General features: G+C 47.3%; 2 protein-coding genes across 2 annotated transcripts in view; one reads left to right on the plus strand and one right to left on the minus strand.

Moving 5' to 3' along the window:
- Positions 1-9124: 9124 nt before the first annotated feature.
- Positions 9125-16272, minus strand: LTBR (lymphotoxin beta receptor). Its single transcript, XM_035707101.2, has 10 exons — positions 15899-16272; positions 15663-15759; positions 15316-15441; positions 15084-15236; positions 14617-14713; positions 14365-14456; positions 11365-11472; positions 10996-11021; positions 10209-10437; positions 9125-10044 (listed from the first exon to the last, which is right to left on the minus strand). The coding sequence occupies exons 1-10, from the start codon at positions 15992-15994 to the stop codon at positions 9803-9805; spliced, it is 1266 nt and encodes a 421-aa protein (XP_035562994.2). The 5' UTR covers positions 15995-16272; the 3' UTR covers positions 9125-9802.
- Positions 15441-17104, plus strand: part of SCNN1A (sodium channel epithelial 1 subunit alpha) — a 33216-nt gene continuing 31552 nt past the window's right edge. The window contains 1 exon segment of the mRNA XM_035707100.2: positions 15441-15599. The gene's annotated coding sequence lies outside the window, so the exon portion shown is untranslated.

Here is a 17104-nt window from a genome sequence, read left to right on the forward strand (position 1 = left end):
CTGAGAGGGGAGGGGCATGAAGTCTTCTAAGGGTACTGAGAATGTACTTTATCTTCTGGAATGGCAACACAAGTCTATCCATGTGTAACACTTCTCCAGGCTGTACTTAAGATCAGTACACTTTACATACTTTACCATACATATCTTATGACTTAAAAAAAAAAGATTTTGCTTATTTTTTTGAGAGAGAAAGAGAGAGAGAGAGAGAGCACAAGCAGGGAGAGGGGCAGAGGAAGGAGAAGCAGACTCTCTGCTCAGCAGGGAGCCTGATGCTGGGCTCAATCCCAGGACCCTGAGATCATGGCCTGAGTTGAAGGCAGACACTAAACTGACTGAGCCACCCAGGTGCCCCCTGTATCTTATGACTTAATAAAATGTGAAATAAAGAAGAATAAAAACTATAGTGAAAAAAACTTAAGTGGTTTGCTATTGCCTTTAAAGTCCAAAATCCTTGAGACGCCTGGGTGGCTCAGTGGTTGAGCATCTGCCTTTGGCTCAGGGCGTGATCTTGGAGTCCTGGGATTGAGTCCCACATCGGGCTTCCTGCATGGAGCTTGCTTCTCCCTCTGCCTGTGTCTCTGCCTCTCTCTCTGTCTCTCTTTCTCTCTTGGTGTCTCTCATGAATAAATAAATAAATTAAAAAAATAAAGTCCAAAATCCTTATTATAGTTTATAAGTCAAAGCGATCTGCTTCCTACTACTTCTCCAGCTTCATCTCTTTGTTCCCAAGCTCCAGCCAAACTATTCTTCCTATCATGGAGCCTTTGCATGCACCATTCTTCCATCAGGAGAATTCTCTCCTCCCCACTTCCCTTAGCTAACCTTAATTATTCTGCAGGTCACATCTTGAATTTCCTTAGGGAATCATATCCTGATCCTCAAGCTTAGATTAGGTCTCTGATTACATGGTGTGTTTCTCCTTTATAGCACTTACTTCACTGTAATTATTTTTCAAGTTTCAGAAGGCTAGATACCAGATTCATCTTGTTTGTTGTTGTATCTTCAGATGTCCAGTATGTAGTTTATATTCATCTAATGTTTACTGAATGCTAATTTTGAAAGTGAGGCTTGGATTAGTTTAATAAACCCAAGATCATCAACAAATCCTGTTGACTCTGTATCTCCAAGGGATATCTCTAAACTGTGTACTTTCTCCATCTGTCTTGCAGGAGCCTTCTATCTGGTCTTTCTGCTCCCATTCTTTATTCATTATCCACTGGATTATTACAGATAATAATGCTCTATTTTTCTATTCTCCATATAGCAGCCAAATTGATCCTTTCTAACATGAAAAGAGATTGCACTGTAATCTCTTAACTCCTCTAATGTCCCAAAGTCCTAGGGACTTTTACACTAGCTGATCCCTCTGGAACTTCCTCTTGATCTTCCTATGATTGGTTCCTTCTGCGTATTCAGCTCAGATGTTACCTCCTCAAAATGACTTCCATGACCACTCAATCTAAAGTAGCTACATAGTGACTCTCACTTTCCCTGTTTCAGTTTTCAGCATAATACTTATTCTTGCTGATTTATTTTGATCATCTGACTCATCTATTGAGAGCAGGAGTGTGCCTTTATTGTTTGTTTAGCTTTGTATCTTTGATACCTAGAGCAATGTTTAGTACATAGTAGGTGCATAGCAGGTAAATATTGGAAATTTGATGAATGCATGATACCTCAATGCCTGAGCTCTTTATACCTTTCCAGCTGTTGGTAACCACAGGCTCACTGAATCATGTTTCTCCACAGATCACTTAGAACTGTGCTGTCCTGTACAGTAGCCACTAGCCACATGTAGCTATTTAAATATAAAATTAAGTTAAATTTAAAATTCAGTTTCTCCAGGGGCACCTGGGTAATGCAGTTGGTTGAGCAACCAACTCTTGGTTTCTGTTCAGGTCATGATCTCAGGGTCCCAAGATAGAGCCCTGCATCCCGGTTCTGGGCTGAGTGGCGTCTGCTTGAGACTCTCTCCCTCTTGCTCTGTCCCCCTCCTGCTCTGTGTCTCTCTCTCTCTCAAATAAATATTTAAAAAATAAAATTCTGTTCCTCCATTGCCCTAATCACATGTCAAGTGCTCACTAGCCACATGGGGGCTAGCAGCCATCATACTGGACAGCACAGATAATAATTTTTATCATTACAGGAAGTTCTTGTTGGACAATGCTGATAGAGCTTTTACAAATGGACTAGTCCCAAAGGGAGCCTTTAAGCCTTGAGTATAACAATAATTGCCTTTTGAAGTCTTGTTGCTCCAGAAAGGCTTCTGCACAAATTGCCCTATTTGACTGGACAAGTTTCTTTTTTTTTTTTTTTAATTTTATTTATGATAGTCACACACACAGAGAGAGAGAGAGGCAGAGACGTAGGCAGAGGGAGAAGCAGGCTCCATGCACCGGGAGCCCGATGTGGGATTCGATCCCGGGTCTCCAGGATCGCGCCCTGGGCCAAAGGCAGGCGCCAAACCGCTGCGCCACCCAGGGATCCCTTTTTTTTTTTTTTTAATTTTATTTATGATAAGTTTCTTTATCAAACAGGTGTTTCCAGGTCAGTTCATAATTTGAGGATCTCAGAAGTATACTACTTGGAACAAATAAAGCTTTTCATGGTAAGTACATAAAAATGAACAGAGGGCAGCCCAGGTGGCTCAGCAGTTTAGTGCAGCCTTCAGCCCAGGGCCTGATCCTGAAGACCTGGGATCGAGTCCCATGTCAGGCTCCCTGCATGGGGCCTACTTCTCCCTCTGCCTGTGTCTCTGCCTCTCTCTCTCTCTGTGTCTCTCATGAATAAATAAATAGAAATATTTTTAAAAAGTGAACAGATACCTAGAAGAAGATCTAACACGGAACTATATAACTCTGTGCTGAGCAGAAGCATGGATGGGGGATGTGTTGATACTGGGTTGGTGGAGGTGAAAGGTTTGTAGTTCTAGATATTACACTAAATTAACTCTAAGGTATAATTCCTTTAAGGTGAACTGTTAGGGATCCCTGGGTGGCACAGCGGTTTGGCGCCTGCCTTTGGCCCAGGGCGCGATCCTGGAGACCCGGGATCGAATCCCACATCGGGCTCCCGGTGCATGGAGCCTGCTTCTCCCTCTGCCTGAGTCTCTGCCTCTCTCTCTCTGTGACTATCATAAATAAATAAAAATTAAAAAAAAAATAAGGTGAACTGTTATGTCAGAAATTTAAATATAATTATAAGGTTATGAGGAACATAAAACAGACCAATATTAGGGCCCAGTTTATTAATGAGAATCTGAGATAAAATATTAGCAAACAGGATCCCAGAGGTACATTAAAAGAAAAATACAACAAGATAAAGTGTAGGTTTTTCCAGAAAAGTAAAGATAGTTTAGTATTAGGAAACTGATTTAGATAATTCATCAGGTTGGTAGATTTAAGGAGAAAAGTAGTGCAATCAACTCTGCAAAGGCTTAAATGACATTTGTTTACTTCTCATAAAAATTCAATATCCGTTGTTAATTTAAAACCTCGGTGAAACAGTAAGTGATGGATATTTTCTTAGCATAATAAAATAAACATATATATTACAATCCTTGCTGAATGGGGAAATACTAAAAGTATTCCCATTAAAATCAGGATCAAGACAGTAATGTTCATTAATGCTATGACCATTTAACATTGTTCAGAAGGTACTAGGCAATGTATTTAGACAAGATTAAAATGTATTAGATATATAAAAACTAGGCAGTAGAGATTAATTTCATAGGATTTAAAGATGATAATCTAAAATAATCAACTATTAAAGATGATAAGAGAATTCAGTAGATAGCCAGGTAAAAAAAATTAAGTCAGAAAAGATCCTGTTTCTGTAGCATTTACAAAGATAAAACACCTAAGAATGAGCTTAACAAGAAATACTCAAGATCTATACATATTTTTTAAATTAAACATTAAAACACTACTGAGACACACAAGGAATCAATACACAGAAAGTCATCATGTTCTTGAAAGGAAGGCTAGCATGAGGAAGATGTTAGCTCTCTCTGAATAATCTATAAATCTGGTGCAATCTTAATATGAATACCAATAGAAGTTTTTTTGGGGGGAAAGGTACTAAAGATGCTGATCTTAAAGTTCATTTGGAAAAAGAAATAAGAAAACATAGAGATGAATGGGAGAATGAGGTAATTGGGCGATGGGCACTAAGGAGGGCATGTGATGTGATGAGCACTGGGTGCTATATGCAACTGATGAATTATTGAAAACTACATTTGAAATTAATGATGTACTATATGCTGGCAAATTGAACTAAAAAAAAAGAAATTCTGGAAACATTCTGAAAAAGGACCTCTAATAGATATTAAAATATAAAGCTAAATTAATTGAAAAACTGTGGGTGCTGGCAGGTAAAAAAGACAGATCATAAGAGGAGACCTGAAAATCCAGAAGTAAATTCAAGTTACACATATTTGGTTTATGAAAATGGCAGTGTTTCCAATTAATGAAGAAAAAACCCCATTGTTTAATAGGTGATTTCAGGGGTAGCAAGATAACATGTGGAAATTATCCAATAGAAAAATGGTAAGGAGGGGGGATCCCTGGGTGGCGCAGCGGTTTGGCGCCTGCCTTTGGCCCAGGGCGCGATCCTGGAGACCCGGGATCGAATCCCACATCAGGCTCCCGGTGCATGGAGCCTGCTTCTCCCTCTGCCTGTGTCTCTGCCTCTCTCTCTCTCTCTCTCTCTCTCTCTCTGTGACTATCATAAATAAAATTTAAAAAAATTAAAAAAAAAAAAAGAAAAATGATAAGGAGGGCAGCCCCAGTGGCACAGCGGTTTGGTGCCGCCTGCAGCCCGGGGTGTGATCCTGGAGACCCGGAATCGAGTCCCATGTCAGGCTCCCTGCATGGAGCCTGCTTCTCCCTCTGCCTGCTGTCTCTACCTCTCTCTCAATCTGTGTCTCTCATGAATAAATAAATAAAATCTTAAAAAAAATGATAAGGGAGATGAACAGACAGTGGAGATTAAACTACAAATGACTCTTTAACATAATGAAAATATTTACTCGTAATAAGATGAAAAAGTTCAGTCACTATAAGAAATGCAAATAAAAATTACACTGATATAACCTTTTTCACCTTTCAGATTAGCAAAACTCAAAATGTTTGATAACACACCAAAGTTGGTGTTTGCATATGGAAATGGACACTCTTAAAAAATAGGGATCCCTGAGTGGCTCAGTGGTTTAGCGCCTGCCTTCAGCCCAGGGTGTGATCCTGGAGACCCAGGATCGAGTCCCACGTCGGGCTCCCTGCATGGAGCATGCTTCTCCCTCTGCCTGTGTTTCTGCCTCTCTCTCTCACTCTCTATGTCTCTCATGAATAAGTAAATAAAATTTTAAAAAAAAGTTTTTAAAAAAATAGCTAATGTTCAGTCTCTATGGAGGGCAATTTGGCAATATTTACCAAAACAAAATATACCTACATTTTGACCCTTTATTTTGTTTTATTTTATTTTATTTTATTTTATGATATTTTTTATTTATTCATGAGAGACACACAGAGAGAGAGGCAGAGACACAGGCAAAGGGAGGAGAAGCAGGCTCCATGCAGGGAGCCCGATGCGGGACTCTATCCCAGAACCCTGGGATCACATCCTGAGCTGAAGGCAGATGCTCAACTGCTGAGCCACCCAGGTGTCCCATTGACTCCCAATTTTCTTTCTAGCAATTTTAAAAAAGATTTTTATGTATTTATTTGAGAGAGAGAGAGAATGAGCCAGGGGGAGGGGTAGAGGGAGAAAGAGAAGCAGATTCCCTGCTGAGCAGGGTGTCTGCCACCAAAGTGGGGCTCAATCCCAGGACCTGGAGATCATGACCTGAGCTGAAAGCAGACACTTCATTGACTGACCCACCCAGGCGCCTCTCTAGCAAATTTTTTTTTTAAGATTTTGTTTATTTATTCATGAGAGATACAGAGAGAGAGAGGCAGAGACACAGTCAGAGAGAGAGGCAGAGAGAGAGAGGTAGGCTCCATGCAGGGAGCCTGACGTTGTGGGTCTCAATCCTGGGTCTCCAGGATCACACCCTGGGCTGAAGGCAGGCGCCAAACCAGCCACCCAGGCGTCCCTCTAGCAATTTTTTTGATAGCAATACTCCCACATGTACAAAATGACATATAGTATTATTGTGGAACCTTTTTTTAAAAGAGATTTATTTATTTATTTATTTATTTATTTATTTATTTATTTGAGAGAGAGAATGCATGCAAGTTGGGGAGGGGCAGAGGAAGAGGGAGAAAGAGAATCTCAAGCAGACTCTCTGCTGAGCATAGAGCCCAACTCAAGGTTGTATCTCACAATCCTGAGATCATAACTTGAGCTGAAACAAGAGTTGGACACTCAACCAACTGAACCACCCAGTCACCCCTGGAATTGGTTTTAGTGGTAAAGGTTGGAAATTAATTAAAAAGCCTCAAAGAGATCTAGTTAAATGGGGCAGCCATGTAATGGGATACTATACAGACTCAGATACACAAATTAAGGAGGGAGCTTTTTGATACTGATTATGGCCAAGGTATTTTGATAAATGAAAAAGGCAAGGGGAAGGATATACAGAGAATGTGCTGCCATTTGTGGAAAAAAAGGAGGATATATATATATATATATATATATATATATATTTGTAGTATTTGTATATATTTGTCAATGACTTCTGGAAAAGCATCAGAAACAGTAACATTGATTGCTTCCAGGGAGGGTACTTTGGTGGTTGAGTGTCAGGAGTGGAAGAGAAACATTTCACCATTTACTGTTTGATATTTTCTGAATTTTGAGCTATATGAATAAATTACCCACCCAAAGAAAGAAAATGAAGTTAAAACTAAAAAAGAAAAAGAAAACTTACACTGATTTACACAAAAAAAAGAATGTCTCATGAACCATATTCTTTTTTTTCTTCCATTCTCAGAGGATTGGCTTTTTATCTCTGTGGCCCCTTCTCATGATAGCAAGATGGCTGCCACAGCTCAAGCATCATTTCTTAGCTTCCTTACTGGCCTCTCTGCACCTATGCTGTCATTGGTTGGACTCAGTGTTGGCTTTGTCCTCCATGTGATATAGGAGTGGCGTTCTCAAAGATAACATATGGGGGGTTAGCTGGATTCGACTTAATTGTCCCATTATCAGCTACTCTTGTATCTGGTTCTTTCTTTCTTTCAAGATTTTATTTATTTATTCATGAGAGATACAGAGAGAGAGAGAGAGAGAGAGACACAGGCAGAGGGAGAAGCAGGCTCCATGCAGGGAGTCTGATGTGGGACTCAATCCTGGGTCCCCAGGATCACGCCCTGGGTGGAACACAGGCGCTAAACCACTGAGCCACTCAGGTATCCCGTTTCTTTTGAAGACAACAATCAAGGGAGTGCCTGGGTGGCTTAGTCGGTTTAGCATCTGACTCTTGGGTTCAGTTCAGGTCATGATCTGAGATGGAGCCCAGCATTGGGCTGGTGCTCAGTGCAGAGTCTGCTTGTCCCTCTTCCTCTGCTCTCTCTTCCTCTCTTATAAAAAAAAAAAAAAAAAAAGATTAGGACACTGACATATAGGAGATAAGACCATCTGAAGACACAGGGGGAAGACAGCTATTGGCAAACCAAGGAGAGAGGCCTCAGAAGAAACCAACCTGCTGACACCTTGATCTTGGACTACTGGCCTCCAGAACTGTGAGAAAATAATTTTCTGTTCTTGAAGCCTTCCAGCTTGCAGTGCTTTGTGAGGGCAGCCCTAACAAATTACCACAGGCTGGTATCATCCTAGATGTGAAGGGTGTCACCTGGGACTGGGCCTTGGCACCATTTCCTTAAAAAAAAAAGGTTTCCTCCTTTTATTTTGCGGGAAATTGTAGAAATTTTTTTTTATCTAAATGCATTGGAACAATGATTAAGGATTCATGTGGTCTCGGTCTGGCATACTGGAAGAGTGGAGGGATTAACTCTAAAGATGCAGTTCACTATAACTTCTTTTTTTTAAAGCAATATTTTTAGGATTTTTTTTTTTTTTGAGAGAGAGAGAGAAAATGAACAGGAGGAGGGGCAGAGGGAGAAGCAGACGCCCCACTGAGCAGAGAGACTGACGAGGGGCTCGATCTCAGGACCCCGACTCAATCGCAGGACTGCAGCTCCATCCCAGGACCCTGGGATCCTGACCTGAGCAAAGGCAGATGCTTAAATGACTGAGCCACCCAGACAACCCAAGGCTTACTTCTTAATAAAGGAGTTTGGATCTAATACTCTCATGGTCAGCCTTAAATAACCCAACCACTCAGATGGATCGGACGGCTCCTGCAGCATGTGTTTTATAGCCACACCATCTTGATGAGCCCCAGTGACAGAGTTCTTAACATCAGACCCAGATGGTGGCCTTTTATGGAAGGAGAAGGCGGCTGCCTGTGGCTTTCCTCACAATCCTTCACGTTCAGGTTGTCTCTACCAGGCGGCGAGGCTGATAAATTCTGAGGCCCAAACATTTCCTAATCCTAATCAAAGAGCTTGAGAAGATTTAAAGTTCTTTTTCTGGAGAAAAAAAAATAAGACAAAAAAGAATAATAAACAAGTAAAAATCATAGGTGCCCCTTCTTAGTTGAAGGAGATCGGCCTGGATCTCTTCACTGTCTGAATGTGAGTGTGATCTCTCATATTTTATGTCTAAAGTGCACATCTTTCCCTTTGATCAACCTTGTGGAAAGAGCATGCTTTCACTTTGCATTGTGGTTGGCGGTGTGAGAGTTGGCCACGACTGAATGCCCACAGGACATGAAGAAGTCTGATTATTTGAAAAAACCAGCCCTTTTTGTTGTTGCTGTTGTTTTTACCTGTTCAGAGTTCTGTAAGGGTGTGGTGTGTGAAGTTTTTATCTAAGAGGCTCTGGGGCCTGACGGACTGGGTGCCAATCCAGCTTTGCCATTGGCAGCTGAACTGGGCAAGTGACTTGCCCTCTCTGTGGCTCAGTTTCCCCATTTGTTCAACAAGAATAGTAAAAGTCTCTATCCCAGGGAGATGTGGTAAAGATCGCCTAGGTTAATATTGCAAAGGCTTTAGAACACTGGCTGTTACCTTGTCAGCCCTGGAATGGTGTTTTTATGTGAATCCGTAGAAAATAAGTGATCTAGGTCTTATCTCCTCTTTATTTGCATGTGGTTACAATTTATAAATACACTTGCTGTTTTCCTCCCCTCCAAAACTCTCCCTTCTCCCTAGTAACTGTATCCAAATCCCCAGTGTTTAATGACTCCTTTTCTTGTCTGGGAGGAGAGGGGAGGGGTGGTCCTCCACGTAACTCTGTCTTCATGCAAGGGTCTACTTCAGTCCATGTGAAGTGTGGGCTCTCAAAGGGCCTCTGAAGCTGGGGGATGAACATCACGAGTCTGCTGGAGGTCCCACTGATGTCCTTGCAAGTGACCACGTGGCTGGCATCCTTCTGCGCCACACTGAGAGTTCAGAGTGTCATGATGGGCAGCAGTTAGCATCATATGTCCTGTCCGTGCTGGAAGCTGAGCTGCCGCAGCCCCAGCGGGCAGAAGGGTCTGCAATGAAGTCTCAGGCCTGCTCAGATGGTGGCAAGAGTCTGGTAGCAGGTACATGCCCAGCTAGTGGCCAGCCCTGCTCTCGGAGACGCGTCTGAGACCTGGCCCCTTGGGGTCTGCCTCTCAGGGGCCCTGCCCAGGCCCTCTGTCAATCCCATGTGGGTAGGGCAGCCTCAGGGGTAAGGTGTTCTCGCACCTGCCTTCTCCTGGCTTTTCCCAGACACTAAGAGGCATGGGTGTCAAGTTGGGTCCTTGTCCCTGTTAGAGGGCATGGCACCCCAGGGTCTCTGTTTCAGCCAGGTGCCAAGCTTTGCCATCCTCCTGGTAGGGTGTAGAGAGCCCAGGAGGGCCAGGGGCACCCTCTTCAGGGGTGGGGTATGGAGGCTCTGGGGAAGCAGGGGGGTCTCCAGGGCCTCGTGCTCCCCCCAGTACTGGCCCATTGTAGATGTAGATGTTGCCAGTCACAGTCACAGACCCGCCGGTGACGTGAATGCCATTGGTACCTGTGGGAGGGAGGCAGAGTGAGAGGGGCTGATGGTGTTTAGTCTTACTCTCTTTTAGTCTTCTCATTTCTGTCTGGCTCACATTCTTCTCCTGCCCACTGTCCCTCCCTTCCCACCTTTCCTTCCCTGCCCCCTCTTCTCCCTGCCACCTGCCCTAGGCTTACCGTGGGCCACCTGGCCTTGTTCTGGGAGCTCAGGCTCCAGCTCTCTGGCCTGGCTGAGAGGACTCTGCTGCTGTAGCATCTCTTCCTCCAGACTTGGGGGTGCTGGGAGTCTGGCTGAGGCTGAGGCCAAGTCTCCAGAGAAGGGTAGAAGAGGCTTTACCAGGTCCGGGAAATGTGGGTTGACCCTAGGAGGCTCCCAGCTTCCGTCAGCAGTATTTGATTCCTCTCCCTGTAGGAGAAAGGCAGAGAACCAACCAATGATGTGGGCCTCAGACCCCCATCTTTCTTTAATCCCCACACCCCACTCCATGCTTAGGCAGCTCACTGTTCTCCTCTATTCCACTTTATGCTCCCTGCCACAGGGCCTTTGCACTCGATGTCCCTCCTCCCGACACTTTCCCCTAGATATTGTGATGGTTGGCTCCCTTATTTCTTCAGCTCTCTGCTCAAATATTAGTTCATCAGAGAGGCCCTCTCTGCCCACTCTAAGAAAAATATACCCCCACCCTTTGCCACTGTCCCCCTACCGTGTTTTATTAGCCACTATCACCCCCTGATTTATTTAACTTTATTCTTGCTCCCCTGGCCTATAACTCTGGGAGGGCAGGTACTTTGTTTCACTCACTGCTATATCCATGGTGCCCAGAATGGTGCCTGGCACATGGTAGGCTCAATCAGTTATTAGTTGAATGGATGCTGAAGCCTGCACACTCTTATCCTGCCTACCCCACCCTGTTCACTTATGCCTGCCCGCCCCTCCTTATGCCTCCTCAGCCTTCCCCGTTACCTCTGGACGCCTTTTGAGCAGGGATCCTGTAATAGAAAATGAAATGAGGGTCAGGCCCCCAGTATAGTATGCCTGGGCCGCTGCTGGGGCTTTCACCCTTCACACCCTGCTGTGACGTTTGCCCCCCACCTGGGTTCCCAGAAGGAACGAGCTATCATTGTCCTTATTTCCAGCCTACAAAAGAAGGACAGGGTGGACAGAATGTCCGTGCTGGGGGCGAGCATCTCGAGTCTTCGGGGTGTGGATGGGCCGAAGGGTTGGCACTGGGGAAGCTGACTGTTCCTCCCACCCCAAACTCCCTCCCTCATTCAGGTGGGGACAGCCAGCTGGCCAGGCCCACTGCCCTGCTGGCACCCAGCTCCTTCCTACCCAGCTTCCTGCAGAGAGAGGGGTGGTTCTTCCAGGTGCAGGCCAGGACCGTGGTGAGGAAGAGGAAAGAGGCCAGTGGCAGCAGGATAGCCAGCACCATCACAGTTCCTGGGGGGATAGCAGACAGAGAGCCGTGGTGACATGGGGTGGGAGGGGCAGAGGCAGGAGGGAAGCTAAGGACCGGCTTTCTAGTTCTCTGGGTGACCCAGAGAAAAGGGGAGCACAGCTTTTCCCATCTAGACCCACTGTGGTTCCTAAAGGCAGTTAGAGAAGCTGTCCTTGGGTTACAGAGAAGAGGAGCCAAGTTGGACTTGGGGAGGACCTCCTGGCAGCCAGCAGAAACTCTGTCATGGATGGAGGTTTTTTGGGGGTGGTTCTGGTGGCCTGTGGGTGAGAACAGGAGTGTGCATAGGTGGCTTTCCAGGGCTGGAAGAGGTTTGCTGGGGTGGGTGGCGGGGCAGGAACGCTGGGCCTTGGGTTTGTAAGCAGACTCAGCATAGGGACATGTTTCTGTGGACATGACCATCTTAGAGAGAGGCCACTGTAGGAGCTGGGATTGCCCCTCTGTCTCTGTGGGGGTGTTTATGGGGGTGGGAGAGGAGGGACTGCAAGGTCTCCACCCCCTTGCTCAGGGCAGGTTCCGGGGCAGGGAGTCGGAAGGGAGGCTGGGAGTTGGGGTTCTCAGGTTCTGGTATGTAGCAGTGGATAATTCCTGTCTGTCTGTCTTTCTTTTAAAGATTTAATTTATTTATTCATAAGAGACACAGAGAGAGGCAGAGACATAGGCAGAGGGAGAAGCAGGCTCCCCGAAGGGAGCCTGATGTGGGACTCCATCCCAGGGCCCTTGGGATCACGACCTGAACCAAAAGCAGACGCTCAACCACGGAGCCACCCTGAAGCCCTAATTCCTGTCTTTCATAGCAGAGTCTACAGCACCCATTAAGTGTGCCTAGGCAAAGTCAGGAACACTTGGACATGTGCATACTGGGAGCTTGTCCTTTTGATCCACCTAAATCTGGGGCCTGAGGGAGGGCAGAGTGGGAGGCATGGGAAAAAACTGGACCTGGGGTCAGAGACGTCTGGGTCCTGGCCCAAGTAGATGACTATGTAAGTCATTCTACCTCTTGGAGCATCAATTTATTCAAAAATAAAATGAAGGGGTGAGGTACATATGATCTAAAATTCCAGCTCTAGAGTGCCAATTGTATTTGATACATCATTAAAAAGTAACAAAAGGACATGGAAAAAGATTTGATATACTTGAATGAAAAATCAAGTTACAAAATATTCAAATGACTCTACTTCTGGAAAAACAATTAGATGTGTAGACATACATAGAAAAATGTCTGGAGGATATATTAAAAAATATTAAGAGTTGGATAATGCTAAGTGATGATCCTGTGGATGATTTTTAGTTTTGTTTCTCTGAGTTTTCTTTTTTCTTTTTTCTTTTTTTTTCTCTTTTAAAGATCTTTATTATTATGAGAGAGAGAGAGAGAGTGAGCGAGTGCCAGCAAGAGACAGAGAGAGCATGAGCATGGGGGCGGGGCGGGGGGGGGGTGCAGAGGGAGAAGCAGGCTCCCCACTGAGCTTGGGGCTGGATCCCAGGATTCCAGGATCCTGACCTGAGCCTAAGCCAAAGGCAGACAATTAACCAGCTGAGCCACCCAGGCTCCCCATGAATTTTCTAATTTTCTAGAGGTGTGCGTGCATTCTGGCATGGGGTCTGGAATAAGAAAGAACCGAGAAGAGATCTTCATAATACCAATTACCACGTGGGTGATCTGGGGCAAGTCACATAAACTCTGCTGAGCCTCCTCCCCTCAGTGAGGATAATAATAGAACTACAGTTGACCCTTGAACAACATGGGGGTTAGGAGCACTGACCCGTGTGCAGTTGAAAATCCATGTATAACTATTGATTCCCAAAAAGTCTTAACAACAAATAGTCTACTGTTGGCCAGAAGCCCTACCAGTAACATGGTTGAGTAGCACATATTTTGTATGTCATGTATTTGTATACTGTGTTAAAGTGAGAGCAAAGAAAATGTTATTAAGAAAATCATAAGAGAAAATATATTTATAGAACTGTGCTGTATTTATTGAAAAAAAAGCCACATGTAAGTGGGCCCACGCAGTTAAAGCCAGTATTGTCCAAGGGTCAGTTGTACTTTCTAGGGTCATTAAGCAAGATTAAATGAGTTAGTGATTGTCAAGTGCTGGCAGAGTGCCTGACACACTAACTCTCACTACATGAAAGCTATTATTATAAATATTTGGTAATTTAAAAAAGGTAATAAACTTTCTCCCAACGAATAATGTTCACAGTCATTAGAAATATCCCTTAATCATCTGTTAGGCTAGGAAACCAGTAACTTCACAGAAAGAAAAAAACAAAACAAAACAAGAGTCAAATGTGGGATGAACTCTCTCATAATGAAAGTGTGTAATCTAATAAAGAGATTTTCAGGGACACCTGGGTAGCTCAGTGGTTGAGCGTCTGCCTTCAGCTAAGGGCGTGATTCTGAGTCTGGGGATTGAGTCTCACATTGGGCTCCCCGTGGGGAGCCTGTTTCTCCCTCTGCCTATGTCTCTGGCTCTCTATCACTCATGAATAAATAAATAAAATCTTTAAAAAAAGGAGAGAGAGAGGGAGAGATTTTCAGTCTAGTAAAGTAGATTATATGATGGGGGCATGTCCAAAATGATGACAATGATGTCAGTTACAATCACATATCAGTGTAGGAGTGGTCCTTGGCATGATATTATATGCAACTTACAAGTTATAATACATAACTTAAAAAGAGTATATGTATTTGTGTATATTAAGCTGGCCTAGGGATACTCCGAGTTTTCTTTAGGGAACTTCTCTGCTTGCCCCAATTCTGAGGGAGAAGGATTCATCTTTTCCCCATTTTCTTAGATGGGAGGAATTAAGGCATCTTCCCACAGTCCTCCCACCCACCCCCTCCATGTGCTCCTCAGGCCCAGGCCCCTCACCTGGCGTCTCAGAGTGCTCTAGTGGATTTCTGCAGCTGGTGTCAGACTTGGCAGTGCCTGGAACTGCCTCCACCAGACCCTGCTCTTCACACCTGTGGAGGATAGAGAGGCCCGACTCAGGTGCACACAGGGCTGGAAGTGGCAAGGCGAGCCCTTGGACGGTGAGCATAGCTGGGGCGGGTGGGGGGGGGGTAGGGGGTCAGCATCTGGGACTTCTGGGGTGGTAGGGGTATGGGGCGGGGGCGCACTCACCTTGTGTGGGGCTGGCAGCGGGCCCTGGGGGAGGAGGTATTCTGGAAATGCCCTGCTTTGCAGGGAACACAGTTACTGTTAGCCACCCCGACTTCATCTGGCAAGAGAAAAACAAGGGCCAGCCAGGGTGAGTGGCTAAGGGGAGTCTCTCCATGAGTTTCCTTTGCTCCCACTGGAGGGCCCCTTCCTGCCTGCCTACCTCATTCTGGTCTCCCTCTTGCCCAAGGGGCCTCCCCAGAGCTGAGAGATAATAATAGAATAGCTCCTGAGGCATCTGTTCCCAGTTCCAAGTCTCTGCACACCCCTGCTGTGAGCCTTTCACGGGAGGGGGCGGTGAGAGGGGGGCTCTATATACCAACGAGAACTACCTTGGGGCACCCCACAGACCCAGCACTATGCGCCCTGCCCCCTTCAGGATCACGGGGACCCAGCATCCTCCCTGCCCCCTGGCCACAGTGACCTCTGACCTGTCAGCTCAGCTTCGGTGCCAGGCGGGCAGTCAGAGAGTGGCTCGCAGTGTACACACTCAGTGTCCCAGTGTACGCAGAACATTCCCGGCTGGCAGCGGCACTGGGTTTTCTGTCTGCTGGTGCAAGGCACGGTCTCCTCAAAGCCCAGCACTGGTGGGGAGACAGAAGAGCTCAGCGGAGAGGCTGCATGCCAGGAGATCCCAGCCTCCCCAGGCACAATGCCACTCACTCTGGTCACAGGGGCGGCACAGCTGGCAGATGGAGAGATGGTTCCAGTGCTCGTTGTAGGAATTTTCGGGGCACATGGCACACACTGTGTCCTGGCTGCGGCTGCATTCCACTGAGACATGTGTGCCTAGAACGTGAGTGGGGCAGCTGGAGTGTCAGGGGAGCAGGGTCCCCCCTTGCCTCTGCTGCTTGCTGGGGTACCCTGTCCTCTCGACAACCGCACATGAAGGATGGCCAGCTGGTTTTCCTGGGAGATGGTGTCTGCCTTCCCTCCAAGGCAGAGAGGTGGGCCGGAGTCCCCTGCAACTCATCTCCCATCCCTGGCTTCCTCTGGCCCTTGCCTCTCACCTGGGGGGCAGCGGGAGCAGCAGACCTGATGCTTGGGCTCGTAGTATTCCTTCTCCCGGTCCTGGCAGGTTTGGTTCTCCGTGTGGTAGGGGAGGTCCTTCGAGGGGAGATGGGGAGCAGGGGTGAATTATTCAGGAGTCAGCTGGGGAGGGCAGAGGGACTAGAGGGAGGGCTGCCCAGACCCCTCTGCCCCTCCCCAGCCGGCCGCCACCCACCTGCATGGGCCCCTCCCTTACCGGTCGGGCCTGGGATGCTGCCAGGAGACCGCAGAGGCCCACGATGAGTGGCCCCCAGGCCAGGCCGCAGGGGGAGGCGGCCCATGGCAGGCGCATGGCGGCCAGTCGGCCAGTCGGCCAGTCGGCCAGACGGGTGGAGGCCTGGGAGGAAGCTGGGAGGCCTGCAAGTCCTGGGCAGCGGTGGCAGCAACCTCCTGAGCCCAGGGCCTGGGACAGGGCTGGGCTGACGTGCCCTGGGGGCCCAGCGGCCGGGCCTGGCCTGGCCTCCAGGGCTCCAGCGCCAGGCTCAGGAAGTGGGAGTGGAGCGAGCCGGCCTTCGGGGCGGGGACAGGGAGCTCTGGGAGCAGAGGCAGCTGTCGCAATCGGGGAAGAGGAACAGGCTTGGCTGCCCCGATGCAGGGCGGGAGGGGGCGGCCGGGAAAGCACGTGAGGGCAGCAGGGCCGGAACCGGGCCTCCTCCCTTCTTCGGAAGTCTGGCCTGGAGGGGAGGACCACGGAGCCAGGCTAGGTGGGGAGGGGGCAGCGGAGCCAGTGGGCAAGGCTCAGATGAGCCCTGGAGAGCAGGTCAGAGCTGACTTGGAACAGAGACAGACGGACAAAGCTGTGTCCAGCTGGGTGCCAGATCTGAAAGTGGAGGGCCTGTGACCCACGGACACAGAGAGTGCGGGACCCGCAGAGGACCACAGCCAGTCAGCCACGCAGCTTCTAGGAAACAGAAGTCCCAAGCTGGCATCCGTCTGGACTCCTGGGGGTTCCTGCCCTGTTGTGTGCTTTTTAAAGATAAGCTACAAAGGAATAACAAGTCAGCCGGCCCTCCCCATCCTTGACCCATCCTGGTACACACATAAGGGGGCACAGGTCACCTACAAGACATTGCAGAGAGGGCGGTGGCCCCTGATCCCCAATGCTTAGATGACAGGGAGGAAGGGTAGACCCAGTTCCCAAAGACCAGTAGGGGTGGCTGCGGGGAGCTGGGCAGCCACAGCCCTCCTTCCCAGCTTCCTCACCCAGGAGCCTCTGAATCCCTCTGAACTGGAGGAGGCTGAGATCCCTCCTATCCAGCCCCCTCCCCTCAAGGATGAGAAGACAGAGGCTGAGGGGACCACATAGAGGAGAACAGGATTCCAGGGGGACTTGGCCTCGTCCCTGCCCCCTTTCTTCCCATCATTTCCCTGCGACCCATGAACAGCACCCCCCGTGTCCCCT

This window comes from Canis lupus, chromosome 27 (genome assembly GCF_003254725.2).
Source record: "Canis lupus dingo isolate Sandy chromosome 27, ASM325472v2, whole genome shotgun sequence".
NCBI lineage: Eukaryota > Metazoa > Chordata > Mammalia > Carnivora > Canidae > Canis > Canis lupus.

Bases quoted from the DNA above. Each gene is read 5' to 3' on its own strand.
- LTBR (XM_035707101.2), bottom strand. From the start codon at position 15,994: ATGCGCCTGCCATGGGCCGCCTCCCCCTGCGGCCTGGCCTGGGGGCCA. The intron at 11,473-14,364 runs GTGAGGGGCCTG...CTATCCCCCCAG, and splicing joins AGAGCACTCTGAGACGCCAG to GAACTGTGATGGTGCTGGCT. The intron at 10,438-10,995 runs GTAACGGGGAAG...TTTCTCCTACAG, and splicing joins TGCTCAAAAGGCGTCCAGAG to GGAGAGGAATCAAATACTGC.